Genomic DNA, 14527 nt, shown 5'->3' with positions numbered 1-14527 from the left:
AAGTCTGTAAAAGAGAAAAATGTTCAGCTTATTTGATTAGGAGGTGATGACTGTAGAAAGAAAAGCTTGTTGTTGGTCAAATTAGTCCAGAAAAAAAAAACATAATCCAGAGACAGACAACTTTAAAACTGTCACGTACGTCATTGTATGACACGGAGTTACAGTTGCAGAAGCATAAATCAGGCTTTAAATGAATAAATCATTAAAAAAAATGAATTAATAAATCATCATAAATTGTAACTTTGATAGCTTAACTATTTCTATATTTATTTTAATAGCACCTGTACCTGGATGTGTTGCTGTATGTGGTTAAATGATTTTAAAAAATGCTGAAAACAGTTCAGCGCAGTTAGACCCAAAAATGGCACCATGTTCAGAGTTGATGTTACTCTCCAATCAAGGTACTCTGAGCCAGGTCACAGGAGGTGAAGGAGATGAGTCCCAGGAGGCTGCTGTTGTTTGACATCTGTCGATCAGCCCCACTGATCTGTATGTATTACTGGATAGCTCATTGGCCTACACGCTTCATACAATCCGTTGAAGAAACTGATGGCCATCTTACCACTCCCAACTTATGCTGACCGCACATAGACAGCTTACCAGAACAATTTCAAGTAATAACTGAGCTGATTCTCTCACTTATTTTTGTTCTTCGGATAACGTAAGATTAATCCCTCCTAATTTATGCCTGTCATGATTAGCTATTCAATTTATTTTCTTTCTTCCTTTCTCAATTACTCATATCTCACTGGGACAAATACTCAGTTTTAAAGATCATCATTCCTTAGTCAAAGTTTATACATATATATGTGTGTGTGTGTGTGTGTGGGTGGGTGGGTGTTGGTACCATATCATGAACAAAAGTGGATGGATAACAAAAGTCACACTGGATAATACAGAAATAGTGGAGTTGCACTAAAAGAATAAAACACCACTTAACTAGCTACAGGACAGTTAGTTTTTCCTGCAGTGACAACATTTATTACACAGCTCTATGAGCGTCAGCCTAATATAAGTAATAAAGCTCGTAGCAACAACGCCTAAAACTCCAAAAAGTAGACCTAATAAATGTCTTAAAATAGTTCATCCAACACAAAATACAACGTGGCTACACATGTTGATTAATAAGCCACTTATTATTATCTTTGCCTATATGCTGGAATAAGGGATAGAACGCTTTGAATTATTGTTCATTACTTCCCATTTCAATCATACTCACAGGTGAAATGTTTGTCCACAGCCTTTGAACTGGCAAACTGCGCAGTTTATAGCTGCACATTAAGGTATTTTTAAACAAAATTACAAAGAATAAAGTTGCGTACACCTCATTAAAGATCAACAGAAAAGAGCGTTCAGGAGCGTAACATTGGAGTTGTAATATGGCGGCCGGTTTGCTTCAAAAATATTGGCCAGTGAGTGATCCAGTGTTATATAGAGAACATTGGTCAGCGCAGGAGATGGAACGTGCATGAGTCACATTATTTATTTATCATTTCACTATATCAATGAGGTTGCTGTTCATTAATTTGCATATTTTACTAAATATCCTGTTGATACAAAATTGATTCATTTGCATTTATCAACATTTTAAAATGTTCTTAAAATTCTGAGTGTAAATTTACATTTTCCCTTTAATAAATGTCAACTGATCATCAAGCTCATGGACAGTCTGTCCTCCAAAATTAATCAGATGATTTTAACTTCTTTTTGTGCAAACTTGGACTTTAAAACAGAAAGCATCCGAGGGAGGGAATGAAGCCGAAAAGGGGGCGGAGCCCGTGCCTGGTTTTTGCAGGAAGCTGATTTCAGAACACCTCATGGTGCCTCCTCATTCTCCAGCAGGTTGTGTTTGACCAGGAACTCTTTGATCGTGTGCTGATTGTCGAGCCACACCCACTGCTCCTCCAGCTGCTGCAAAAGCTCCTCCCACTGCCGCTTATCCCTTCCTGTCTGCCAGGACAGCCTTACCATCAACCGGAGCAAGGGCAGCAGGAGGGGGTGGGGTTTGCTGACTTGTACCCAAAGCACCTGAGAGCCAAGGTGGGACTTGTCTGCAGGTGGGAGGGGCTTGTCCTCTGTGCTGTACGGCATCTCTGAGGGAGTGGGTGGGATCAGAACGTGCAGTGCATGTTCACAATGGTCACACGCTTCTTCCAGCTGGTCCACCTCCTGGAAACAGCACAACAGCGCCACCAGCGTGAAGAACCAGCTGCTGGATGCTGGGTTCGGGACCTGAGCCTGGTTATCAGAGGAACTTGCCCAGCCCAGCTGTTGGTGCAGTCTCTTGGCATTAAGCAGTGGATCCAGAGCCTCTCTGTAATGTCCCACTCTGAAAGAGACAGAATCCGTGATCAGCGACCGCGGACCAAGCATTGCGTTATGTATGAACCACGTGACTCGCATCAGCGCCTCGCTGGGATTCACCAACAATGCTTCCACACATGCTGACTGAAGGGAGTCAATTCACAAATGTCAAAAATCGACTTGGCCACCATTAATGAGGTTTCTTACTGACACCTGTAGTTGTGCTTTTACTCTAGATGTTCTTTTGAGCCAAAAATGTATTTATTTTAAGTACATTCACTGTTCGGTTTCGTGGCTCTGCTCTAAATCTTGAAAATGTATTTGCAACTATGAATTGATTTACAAGTCTGATGATCGCCACTGTTAAACTGTCTTTGTAAGTTTTTATGAAGATGGTATCCAGTCCATGGATATTCTGGCACCGTGAGCTAGGCAGCAAGGTGAGGATTTTGTGTACTTCTGTGCCATTGGTCAAAGTAAAATTTAGCTTATTGATATTGTGCAGGCAGAGCTGTTTACATGTTGTTTGTGGGAACCTCTGATTGAGCATTCGAACCGATTCAATAAAATAATGATTAAAAGAATTTCCAATGGTGAGACTATCAGATATACAGCTGTATGTACAAGTTTATGCACCCCTGATAATTTCCGTGATTTTCCTTTATAAATCATTGGTTGTCTGGATCAGTAATTTCAGTTAAATATACGAGGTCTGTTAGAAAAGTATCCGACCTTTTTATTTTTTTCAAAAACCATATGGATTTGAATCACTTGTGATTGCATCAGCCAAGCTTGAACCTTCGTGCGCATGCGTGAGTTTTTTCACGCCTGTCGGTTGCGTCATTCGCCTGTGAGCAGGATTTGTGTGAGCACTGGTCCACCCCTCTCGTTTTTTTATTGCGAATAAATGTCTGAACGATTTGGAGCTTTGCTGCATCAGTTTTTTTCCAGAAACTGAGAGAGACCTCCAGGTGGCTTTCAGGGACGATTTTATGGGGATTACACAGATTAAGGAGTGATCCAGACGGTTTAAAGACCGCCCACAACTGCTGAGAGCGCGCTGTGCTCCGAGCGCCGATCGACAGGCTCAAACCCCGCTGAAACAACCAGATCATTTCCAACGTGAAGGCTTTGTTGATCCGGGACGTCGTCTGACTTTCACAAAAACACAGAAGGCGTGGACATCAGCACTTTTTCGGCACATTCCACTGTTACAGGAGTTTTTTTCATGGAAAGAAAAGCGGAGGGACGCGCCACGGAGCCGTTCATAACGCGGCACAAAACCACCTCCGTGTTGGTCTCACAGGACGGCTTTCAGGTGGATTTCAGACGGCTGTCGGTTGCTTTTCAGTCGTGTGATTATCTGAGAAAATGAGCATGAGCTGGACTTGCCCCAACATGTCCTGTGAGGCTTCATCACGGCGTTGCTTTGCGCCATGCGGCTCCACCGCGACGCGCGGAACTCCTCCGCATGTCTGTCTCAATGTGCCGAAAAAGTGCTGATGTCCACGTCTTTTCACAATTCCTGTGCTAGTCAGATGACATAGCGGATCAAGACAGCGTCCAGTTTAGAAATGAACGGCACATACCACTGTTACAGGAGTTTTTGTCATGGAAAGAGGAGCGGAATTCCGCACGTCGCAGTGGAGCCGCATGGCGCAAAGCAACGCCGCAATGAAGCCTCACAGGACATGTTGGGGCATGTCCAGCTCATGCTCAATTTCTCGGATAATCACATGACTGAAAAGCAACCGACAGCCGTCTGAAATCCACCTGAAAGCCGTCCTGTGAGACCAACACGGAGGTGGTTTTGTGCCGCGTAATGAACGGCTCCGTGGCGCGTCCCTCCGCTTTTCTTTACATGAAAAAAACTCCTGTAACAGTGGAATGTGCCGAAAAAGTGCTGATATCCACGCCTTCTGCCTTTTTGTGAAAGTCAGACGACATCCTGGATCAACAAAGCCTTCACGTTGGAAATGATCTGGTTGTTTCAGCGGGGTTTGAGCCTGTCGATCGGCGCTCGGAGCACGGCGCGCTCTCAGCAGTTGTGGGCGGTCTTTAAACCATCTGGATCACTCCTTAATCTGTGTAATCCCCATAAAATCGTCCCATATTAATTTTCTGAACGGTGTCCAGCTGGAGGTCTCTCACAGTTTCTGGAAAAAAATTGATGCAGCAAAGCTCCAAATCGTTCAGACATTTATTCGCAATAAAAAAACAACGAGAGGGGTGGACCAGTACTCACAGGCGAATGACGCAACCGACAGGCGTGAAAAAACTCACGCATGCGCACAAAGGTTCAAGCTTGGCTGATGCAATCACACATGATTCAAATCCATATGGTTTTTGAAAAAATAAAAAGGTCGGATACTTTTCTAACAGACCTCGTATCATATAGCAGATGAACACACTGATATTTGAGAAGTGAAATGAAGTTTATAGGATTTACAGAAAGTGTGCAATAATTCTTTCAACAAAATCAGGCAGGTGCATAAATTTGGGCACGCCAACAGAAAAAAAAAAATACATCAATATTTAGTAGATCCTCCTTTTGCAGAAATAACAGCCTCTAAATGCTAAAGGCTCTGTTTGTGGCTTGTATACAGACAAGGCTTCCTCTGCATTACAGCATCTCCTTGTGCAAAGTGCGCTGTATAGTTGAATGATGCACAGAGACACTATCTGCAGCAAGATCATGTTGTAGGTCTTTGGAGCAGGTCTGTGGGTTGACTATGACTGTCCTCACCTTCCTTCGCTTCAGCTTATCTGAGATTTTTCTTGGCCTGCCACTTCGGGCCTTAACTAGTACTGTGCCTGTGGTCTTCCATTTCCTCATTATGTTCCTCACAGTGGAAACTGACAGCTGAAATCTCTGATATAGCTTTCTGTATCCTTCCCCTAAACCATGATGTTGAACAATCTGTTTTCAGGTCATTTGAGAGTTTTTTAGAGGCTCCCATGTTGCCACTCATTAGAAGAGATGCAAAGAGGGGAAACGTGCAAATGGCCACCTTAAATGCCCTTTCTCATGATTGGATTCACCTGTGTAAAGAGGTCAAGGGTCAATAAGCTCATCAAACCAATTTTGTGTTGTGTAATTAGTGCTAAATGTATTCAAATCATTAAAATGACAAGGGTGCCCAAATTTATGCACCTGCCCAATTTTGTTTATTTTTGTAAATAATTATTTTTTGTAATTTTTTTTGTAAATACCAATTTTTTGTAAATACTAGAAACTTCATTTCACTTCTCAAATATCACTGTGTTTGTCTACTATATGATATATTTAACTGAAATTTCTGATCCAGACAACCAATGATTTATAAAGGAAAATCATGAAAATTATCAGGGGTGCCCAAACTTTTACATACAACTGTAGTTGTGTCATTCAAATTTGGTGTTATGTTATAGTCCCTTGTTTGTCCTCTTCATGATAGTTTATCAATGCTTTGTGTGTATGTGTGTGTGTGGGGGGTGTGTGTCAGTGCATGTGTGCATGTGCGTGGGTGGAAGTCACTGTTTCTGTATATGTGCAGGTTCGGTGTCACAGCATGTATGCATGTGTGTGCGCACGGGGTATGCCAGTGTGTGTGCGTGTGTGTATGTGCGGGGGGGGGGTGTCAGTGTGTGTGTGTCACTGTATGTGTGCGTGTGTGGGGGGGGAGAGGGTGTCAGTGTATTAGTGTATGTGTGCGGGGTGTGTCAGTGTGTGTGCGCGCAGGGTGTGTCAGGGTGTATTTGAAGTGTGTGTGTATATATATGTGGGGGGGTGTCAGTGTGTGTGTGTGTGTGTGTGTGTGTGAGTGTCACTGTATGTGTGCGTGTGTGGGGGGGAGTGGGCGTCAGTGTATTTGTGTATGTGCGCGGGGTGTGTCAGTGTGTGCATATATGTGGGGGGGTGTCAGTGTGTGTGTGTGTGTGTGTGTGAGTGTCACTGTATGTGTGCGTGTGTGGGGGGGAGTGGGCGTCAGTGTATTTGTGTATGTGCGCGGGGTGTGTCAGTGTGTGCATATATGTGGGGGGGTGTCAGTGTGTGTGTGTGTGTGGGCATCAGTGTATTTGTGTATGCGCACAGGATGTGTCATTGTGTGTGTTTTGCACTGACAGGCCACTTTATTAGGTACATTTCTTAAAATGCTTGTTAATACAAATGTCTTATCAGCCAATCACATGGCAGCAACTTGATGCATTTAGTCGTCTGGACGTGGTGAAGTGGACTTGCTGAAGTTCAAACTGAACATCAGATTGGAGAAGAAAGAGGATTTAAGTGATTTTGAACGTGGCACGATTGTTGGTGCCAGACAGGCTGGTCTGAGTATTTCACAAACTACTGAGCTACTGGGATTTACACACAGAACCATCTGTAGGGTTTACAGAGAATGATTTGAAAAAGAGAAGGTATCCAGTGAGCGGCAGCTGTGTGGACAAAAATGCCTTGATGTCAGAGGAGCATGGACAGACCGGCTGAACAGACAGACCATGTATGGAGCAACATCTCTGAGGAATATTTCCAACATTTTTGTTGAATCTATGCCACAAAGAATTACAGCCGTTCTGAAGGCAAAAGGGGTCCAACCCGGTACTAGCAAAGTGTCCCTAATAAAGTGGCCAGAGAGTGTATTTGAAGTTAGCTATCAATGACATGACGGAGACATTAAAAGCCTTTCACTTCAATACCTGATGTGTATTTTATTCATAAACATGAACAGGAAATCACATGGATATTCAAATTAGATGTTATAGTCACGTTATGAAGTAACCAAACTGTTTATCTATTGATACAACAAAACGATACTGAATCCTGTTTTATACGGGATCTGAAAAGTAAAAATGTATGAAAATATATGAATACAAATAAATAAAAATAAAACAAAAAATGAAAAGATAACCCCCCCACCACAAGGAGTGCATTCAATTCAATCTTACTCCGCCTCGAGATGAGAGACCAGTGTCTGCCAGATCTTATCAAAGTCCTTCAATTTGTCCTTCAAAATAAATCTAATTCTTTCCAGATGTAAGGTGTTTGTCAGCTCCGTCATTGTTTGAAGGACGGCACCTTTTTTCCCAGTTTAGTAGGATCAATTTTTTTTGCTTTTATAAGGCCATAAGCCAGGAGGCGCTGTTGTGCAACATTTAACTTCCTTAGCCCCTCAGAAGTTACCATAATTATTAAAATAAGATCTGGGTCTAGTTGAATCCCCATAATCTGTGAAAAGAAATCAAATATTTCATGCCATTAGTTGTGAAGTGTGTTTTTTTTTAATGAATGACTTCTTTCTTTCATCCATTCATACAGCTGGGATGGGCTCCAGCCCCCTCTGACCCTTAACTGGATGAATGAACGGCCTGACTCTTCTTACTTTAATGTGAAAATCGCTTTACTGTGCAGCATTATTGTCGTGTGCTTTACACATTCCACCATCGGGGCGACGAGAACACCAGCAGCATTTCTTTGCCGCCTCTATCGACTTTCACAGTGGTCTTGATTCGGTTGCCTGGACTATGGCCTGGGACGTCCTCACAGTTGACAGTGGGATTCCTGGTAAGTTGCTGGACATCATAACCAGCCATCATCAGGGTACTTCAGTGCAAGCATGGACTGGGGGTTGGTCCAGTTCTGCTTAGGTGCCATTATTGGTGAAGACAGGAGTTCAGATGATGCTGATATTTTTGCAGGAGAGTGACGGTTCAAGTCTTTAGGGTCCTGTTGCTTCCCGTCTTGCTGTTGTCAGAGTTGAACTCTAAAAAGTGACCCAAGGTGTCTGGACGCCTTTAGTCCAAGGTCTCTCTGGAGAATCCTTGAGTCTCACTGCAATGATTTTCCATCAAATGAGCAGTTACTTCAGGAGTATGATCACTGACGTTGTGAGGAAACATCAGCTACGACATTTTGGCCATCAGGCTCATTTAACGGGACACGATCCAAGCACACGTGTGCCTTATTGTTGAGGGTTTCTGCAACTGGAAAACACCCAGTGCACACTCGCACCTCCCCTGCGACAGACGGCTCATTTTGTCTGCCTGGGTGGGTGGTTGCCATCCAGGACAGTCCACTGGATACAGCACAAAACCAGCAGATGCTCCCAGATCTGTGAACTCTGAATGTGCACTTGGTTAAGCCTCTGTGTTTGTATAGTGTTCACTGCTGTACAACATACCTGATCAGCACCTGTCCGGTCTGCAAATCGGACAGGTAAAAGAACTGTCGGACACACAGCGCCCCCCGCAGGCCAGGGATGCAACACAGGTGTGATAGGTACTGTTCAAATGCACGACTGCGTGTAGCGATGGTCTCCGCTGTGAAGTTGCTTCGCAGCTTCTTCCCTGCACAGATCAAACCAGACGAAAAACATGACACACCCACTGACGCACTCAGTTCAGCGTACACCTGTGACAACAGTCTATGTGAAAGGGTTATTATGCATTCTGTTATCAGCACTGGAAAATAGCACCAGGGTCACATTACAACTTGAATGAGTTTAATGTTCCAGTGTGGGTCCAGCGTGGGTTCTTTGCGGGTCCAGTGTGGGTTCTTCATGGGTCCAGCGTTGGTTCTTTGCAGGTCCAGTGTGGGTTCTTCATGGGTCCTGCGTGGGTTCTTTGTGGGTCCAGTGTGGGTTCTTCGTGAGTCAAGCGTGGGTTCTTCACGGGTCCACTGTGGGTTCTTTGTGAGTCAAGCGTGGGTTCTTCACGGGTCCATTGTGGGTCCGGGTTCTTCGTGGGTCCAGCATAGGTTCTTCGTGGTTCCAGCGTGGGTTCTTCGCTGGTCCAGTGTGGTCCAGCGTGTGTACGACAGAAGCATCAGCATGATTTCCTCTCCATGTGATCTGAAAGTGAACATGCTTCAGACTGAAGCATTTTCCTCTCAAATCAGCCACCACCAAAAACCTGATCAGCTCTCACTACATGTCATCTGTGCTGTAACCAGTGGGGGGCACTGTGCACCTACAGCAGTCAGCGCTCAGATTCACATCAAATTTCAATGTGCTTTCTCTCACTTCTGATTGTATTTGGAATTTGAATGTTTTTTTTAAGCCACTATAAATATGTGAAACATGAAGTAAATAATACAGGGATCCCCAGACAGTTTATTTAATTTGTCTTCCAGTTTCATGCTGTCACCATCGAGCCCACTGAGTTGTCATTTTGAGCAGATCTCCAGAGGGCTCCTCTATGGCCTACATTTATTTTCGGTTCCTTTGATTCTGTTGATTGCGTTGCTCTCTGGGATGTCCTCAGAATGACCGTCTTCACCCTATAAACCCTTTAGAGACACTTTGCCTTTTGCACGTCTGGTGTGAAACGGGAGATACTGAGAACTAGTTTTAATGGAACCAACAGGTGAGAGACTGTTTCATGAAAATACACGTGCAGTGCAAAAACGCATTCCAGGAGGGCGGAGGAGCAGCACGTCTGTGAAGAAGCTCTGACTGCACTGACACGTGGACAGCAGGGGGGCAGTTTTTAATGTTAACGTGTTGTCAAATCCAGATGAATCCACAGAACACCGTGTGAGAGAACACCACAATGGAAGCGCTGAAATGATTACTGACACCCTATGTTATGGATATTTTGATGCATTTTCTTTTTTTTGGGGGGGGGGGGGGTGGTATTAAGAAAATATTTCTGAGCTGGCAGAGAAACACTGTTGCAGATGTAAGACGTGAACTTGGCCTTGAATCGATGATGTCAAAGAAATCAATCAATCAATCAATCAATTTTTTTATATAGCGCCAAATCACAACAAACAGTTGCCCCAAGGCGCTTTATATTGTAAGGCAAGGCCATACAATAATTATGTAAAACCCCAACGGTCAAAACGACCCCCTGTGAGCAAGCACTTGGCTACAGTGGGAAGGAAAAACTCATGTTGACCCAGTGACAGGTGACTGAAACCCTTCTGGGAGCAGGTTCAAAGGTGGCGTGACTGTGTGAGCAGCTAACCAGCAGGTGATGAGGGTGCAGATTCAAACTGACCCTTTCATCACCTGCTGGAGCATACATGTAGGAATGTGTGCACGGTGCACTTACGTGGAAAACAGACGCGCTCCACCTGGTCTCCGTGACCACGCCGCAGCACAGTGTGGAGCCGCCGGAATTCGGAGTATCGGCGGGTGATGACGGCTGTGTTTTTATTGCTGCTGTCAGCCTGGACAACCTGGATGGTGTAGAGCTGCAGAGGGAAGAAACAAATTAACCGGGCTTCCTGCTGCCTGAGACCTTCATAGGGACCAGGGTCTGAAAGTGGTTTCAGGTTGCTGTTAGTCTTGACCCCAGTTGACCCCTATTGAAAATGCTCAGCACTTTGAAGAGGGATGCCAAGGCGTATTTGGTCAGTACCCTTCAGGAAACCCACAACCATGTTCAAAGCCTGGTCCCATGAAGGTCTCACAGAACATGAAGCTTGTTTCTCTGCTACTTCGCAGACATGATGGACCAGAAGTGTGGTGTCTGCTGACAGGCTGTAAACTCACTACATATTTTGAGCCACCGTCTGTTACCACATTAGCATCCGTCACCTCAAACAGCAAGTCATCCAGCAGCGGTCTCTGGAGGGGGGTGGAGCTTCCTGTGCTTGCCCTGTGCAGGGTTCTCCAGCTCTCCTGAAGCTGGTGAGTCAGCAGGGAGGATGTGGAGCAGGAAGACGGAGACATGCTCACAGGACTGACATCTACACAAAATTTCACATTTATTTAAACCGCCAGACACCACGGCAGCACCAGGAAATACTCTTCCTGTTGTCCACAAAAAAGCAAGGCAATAAAGTCTCATCATATTCTACGCAAACCCACTGACAATCATCTCCAAAACCATCTGGAAAGTCAGACCATTTTTGTCATTTTGCTTTTGTACACCACCAGAGACTACATACAGTAGTGTTCAGAATAATAGTAGTGCTATGTGACTAAAAAGATTAATCCAGGTTTTGAGTATATTTCTTATTGTTACATGGGAAACAAGGTACCAGTAGATTCAGTAGATTCTCACAAATCTAACAAGACTTTTTTTTACTAATAGCCCAATTTCATAGCCTTAAGAGTGTGCATATCATGAATGCTTGGTCTTGTTGGATTTGTGAGAATCTACTGAATCTACTGGTACCTTGTTTCCCATGTAACAATAAGAAATATACTCAAAACCTGGATTAATCTTTTTAGTCACATAGCACTACTATTATTCTGAACACTACTGTATTCTCCCTGGGCGGTTGCTATCCAGGACCCGGGGCGGTTCTGTGGTGGAGTGGATGCCAGTGCATGAGCTCAGGCACTACCATGGCATTGAGGTCAGGTCTGGGAGCAGGCGCCATGCCGAGCGTCACTCCAGCATGGAGCCATCCTGTGTGGATAGAAATAAGGCAGGTGATACGTGAGTGTCGCCTTGGGTTCCTCCGGTTGGCCGGAACACGGATCCTGGACCACAGCTAGAGAAATACACCACACGGCAATGTGTCAGTGCAAACACACTGGCCGTGTTACTGCTCTTTTGAGTGTTTGACACAAAGACATTCCAGCAGTAGCCAAGAGTTCCCTGAAGAGACCCAGTACCAAAGACTAATTAGGAAGTCTCAGGAGACACTGAGCACCAGGACCCCAAAGATTTCATCCTTTGTTCTCCTGCAAAGGGACTAGCATCACCACCAACATCATCAATGGACCTCAGTGACTCCACAAACATTTTCCAGGTATCTCTTGACCTCAGAGGACAAAGATCCAGAAGTAGCTGAGATCAGTGAATTGTAAGTGAGCGGGCTTCGAGTGTCTGCCTTCTTCCCAATGACTTCTGGCATTTGTCAGGTGTGTCACCTGGCTCATGGGTGTTGGGTTGGGTTGTGGACATGAGCAGCTTAGATCCTGTAGCAAGGAAAGATTTACTGGCATGATGGAAGTAGGTTACATTGGGTCAACTGGACAGGTGAAAGTGTCCAACTTTAGAGACATTCGTTGATCTCAGCAGTCACCTTCATGTCTCTGGGTCCTCAGCCTTCGAGATCACACCTGGGAGGTGTCTTATAGAGTCATGAAGTCAAAGGTCAGAGGTGTTTGGCGATGCCGGTGTCTTTACAGGAGAATGAAGGTCCACATCTTTAGGGTCCTGATGCTTCCTGTCTTACTGTCTGGTTGCCAGACATGGACTCCAACCAGTGACCTGAGGTGAGGTCTGGATGCCTTTGGTACCAGGTCTCTGTCTCTCTCATGGATACCAAGATGAGGAGGATCACTTGCAGCTTCAACATTTTGTCCATGTGGCACATTTGTCTGGACATGGTCCAGCATGCAGGTGTCTCAGTGTTGAGGACCCCAGCGGCTGAGAAGGTCAAAGAGATGCCCACGTTTCTACTGTCTGCAGTGGCTACATGGTTACCTTTGAGAGGTGTAGATGGAGCAATTGTCTGCCTTCCAGGACCTGGGATGGTTCCACGGTGTGGTGGATGCAGTGGTGCTCCCACACCTGACCTTACTTTAGTTTGTCCAGTTACGTTTGTGCTCAGAAAATGGGTCGCACGTAAAAACGATTGTAAGCTGCACTGTTTCTGAAACCGCTGAATTCATACACATGCACATCTGGTATAACTCCAACTTCCAAAGAGGGTTTTGCAGTGGCTTGGTTTTTTAAAGCGCACTCTGAACTCAGCACCATCCAGCCAAGTATCTTATTGTGTTTGAGTCCCTTCAGACCTTTGTTTATTGTAAGAATCAAGCGATCACCACCTGTGCTGCTCAGCCGCTCCTCCGTCGACTCGTCCAGAAGGTCAGAGTCGCTGTCGTGTCCCGACCCCTCGCCCCCTCCGTCCTCCGCTGTTCCTCGTCCACCACTGTCAAAGCACAAAGTCCCCCCGAGTCGCTCTGTCACACACTCCTCCTTCTCCAACTCCGCCTCCTCACACTCCTCCCCTTCCTGCCCACCATCTGCTTCCACCTCAGGTCCGACCCCATCACCATCTTTAAAGAGCGAGCGCTTCAGACGACCCAGCAGTCGAGACGCCATGATGGCAGCGGGCCATCTGAGGAGGAGGGGCTAAAAAAAAGAAAGAAAACGTCATAAAAACAAATAATTTCTTACCATTTAATTAGCTGTTGTGAAATGATTTTAGTCAGAATTAAGTAGGGCTGCAGCTATCGATTATTTTAGTAATCGAGTGTTCTCTCGATTATTCTGGCGATTAATCGAGTAATCAGATAAAAAGTACTTTTGTGTTTTTTAACATCAACAGTCCAGGGCTCTCCCTAAGCATTGATGCAATGTCACTGCGTCTTCACGCAGACTGTCAAATTTAGTCTGTTTTTCCCAGCTTGTAAAATTTAACCATTTTAAGTTTTTTTTTTTTTATGTTGGTGGTAGCCATTGTGCTAATTTGATTAGCACTTAGAAGGCTTACTTTATACACAGACTCCTCATAACTTGCTGCAACGTTATCCAGCATCGCCGCCATATTGGATGAGACTCTTCACAACAGGCTCGCACCAGAGTCAACCGGAGTCAATGGAGTGAGCAGATTTGCTGTTTTTTTGTGCTGCTTACAGTTGCAATAACCGGTGCAGTATAGAAACCAGATTGCGTGGGATTACCTTTTACAAGTAAGATTGAATAATAATTTTGGTTATTTTACCATTTGTAATATTATGTCATGGTAACAAACGGTACTTGCGTGTAACGTTATTACAGCAGGAACTGGTACTCTCTCTCATTAGCTGTGTTTCCATCCAGATGGCCTCTACTGGTGGTTGGCTCTCACTGCGGTATTGTATCACTTCCTGTTCCGGAGCACAGCGGTGTTTTGCTGTATCTGTTAGCTGTTTAATCTGCGCAGTTAGATACCTAGTTACCTAGATAACAATTTGCTTCACAGTGTAATCTTCACGTGCCTTAACTAAAGCACTCCCTCTGCTGAATCACCTCTAAATTATTTACACATTATTCACTTTGTGTGTTTTTAGGAATCCCCTAGCTTAGCGCAGCTACTAGCTCTTAGCCGGTTTAGCATGGCGGCTTCTCCTGTCTCTCCCGCACTTTTCTGCTCTGGGTGTGAAATGTTTAGTTATTCCTCGGCCTCCTTTAGCAGTAATGGTACTTGTAATAAGTGTAGCTTATTCATAGCTTTGGAGGCCAGGCTGGGCGAATTGGCGACTCGGCTCCGCACCTTGGAAAATTCTACAGCTAGCCAGGCCCCTGTAGTCGGTGCGGACCAAGGTAGCTTAGCCGCCGTTAGGTTCCCTCTGGC

The 14527-nt window shown here is 44.9% G+C and overlaps 1 protein-coding gene across 2 annotated transcripts in view; it reads right to left on the bottom strand.

The window, feature by feature from the left end:
• Positions 1 to 1803: 1803 nt before the first annotated feature.
• snx21 (sorting nexin family member 21) overlaps positions 1804 to 14527 on the bottom strand; it is a 30633-nt gene continuing 17909 nt past the window's right edge. For both annotated transcript variants that reach the window (XM_034171884.1, XM_034171883.1), the window contains exons 2-6: positions 13017 to 13323; positions 10779 to 10975; positions 10336 to 10477; positions 8463 to 8628; positions 1804 to 2329 (exon numbers count right to left, since the gene is read on the bottom strand). In XM_034171884.1, coding sequence (XP_034027775.1) covers positions 1816 to 2329; positions 8463 to 8628; positions 10336 to 10477; positions 10779 to 10975; positions 13017 to 13293 — 1296 coding nt within the window. In that variant the 5' untranslated portion in view covers positions 13294 to 13323 and the 3' untranslated portion in view covers positions 1804 to 1815. The remainder of the gene's footprint in view (positions 2330 to 8462; positions 8629 to 10335; positions 10478 to 10778; positions 10976 to 13016; positions 13324 to 14527) is intronic.

The sequence above is a fragment of the Thalassophryne amazonica genome, chromosome 6, assembly GCF_902500255.1.
Source record: "Thalassophryne amazonica chromosome 6, fThaAma1.1, whole genome shotgun sequence".
In the NCBI taxonomy this organism is placed as follows: Eukaryota; Metazoa; Chordata; class Actinopteri; order Batrachoidiformes; family Batrachoididae; genus Thalassophryne; species Thalassophryne amazonica.
This window is presented reverse-complemented; position numbering and strand designations above follow the sequence as displayed.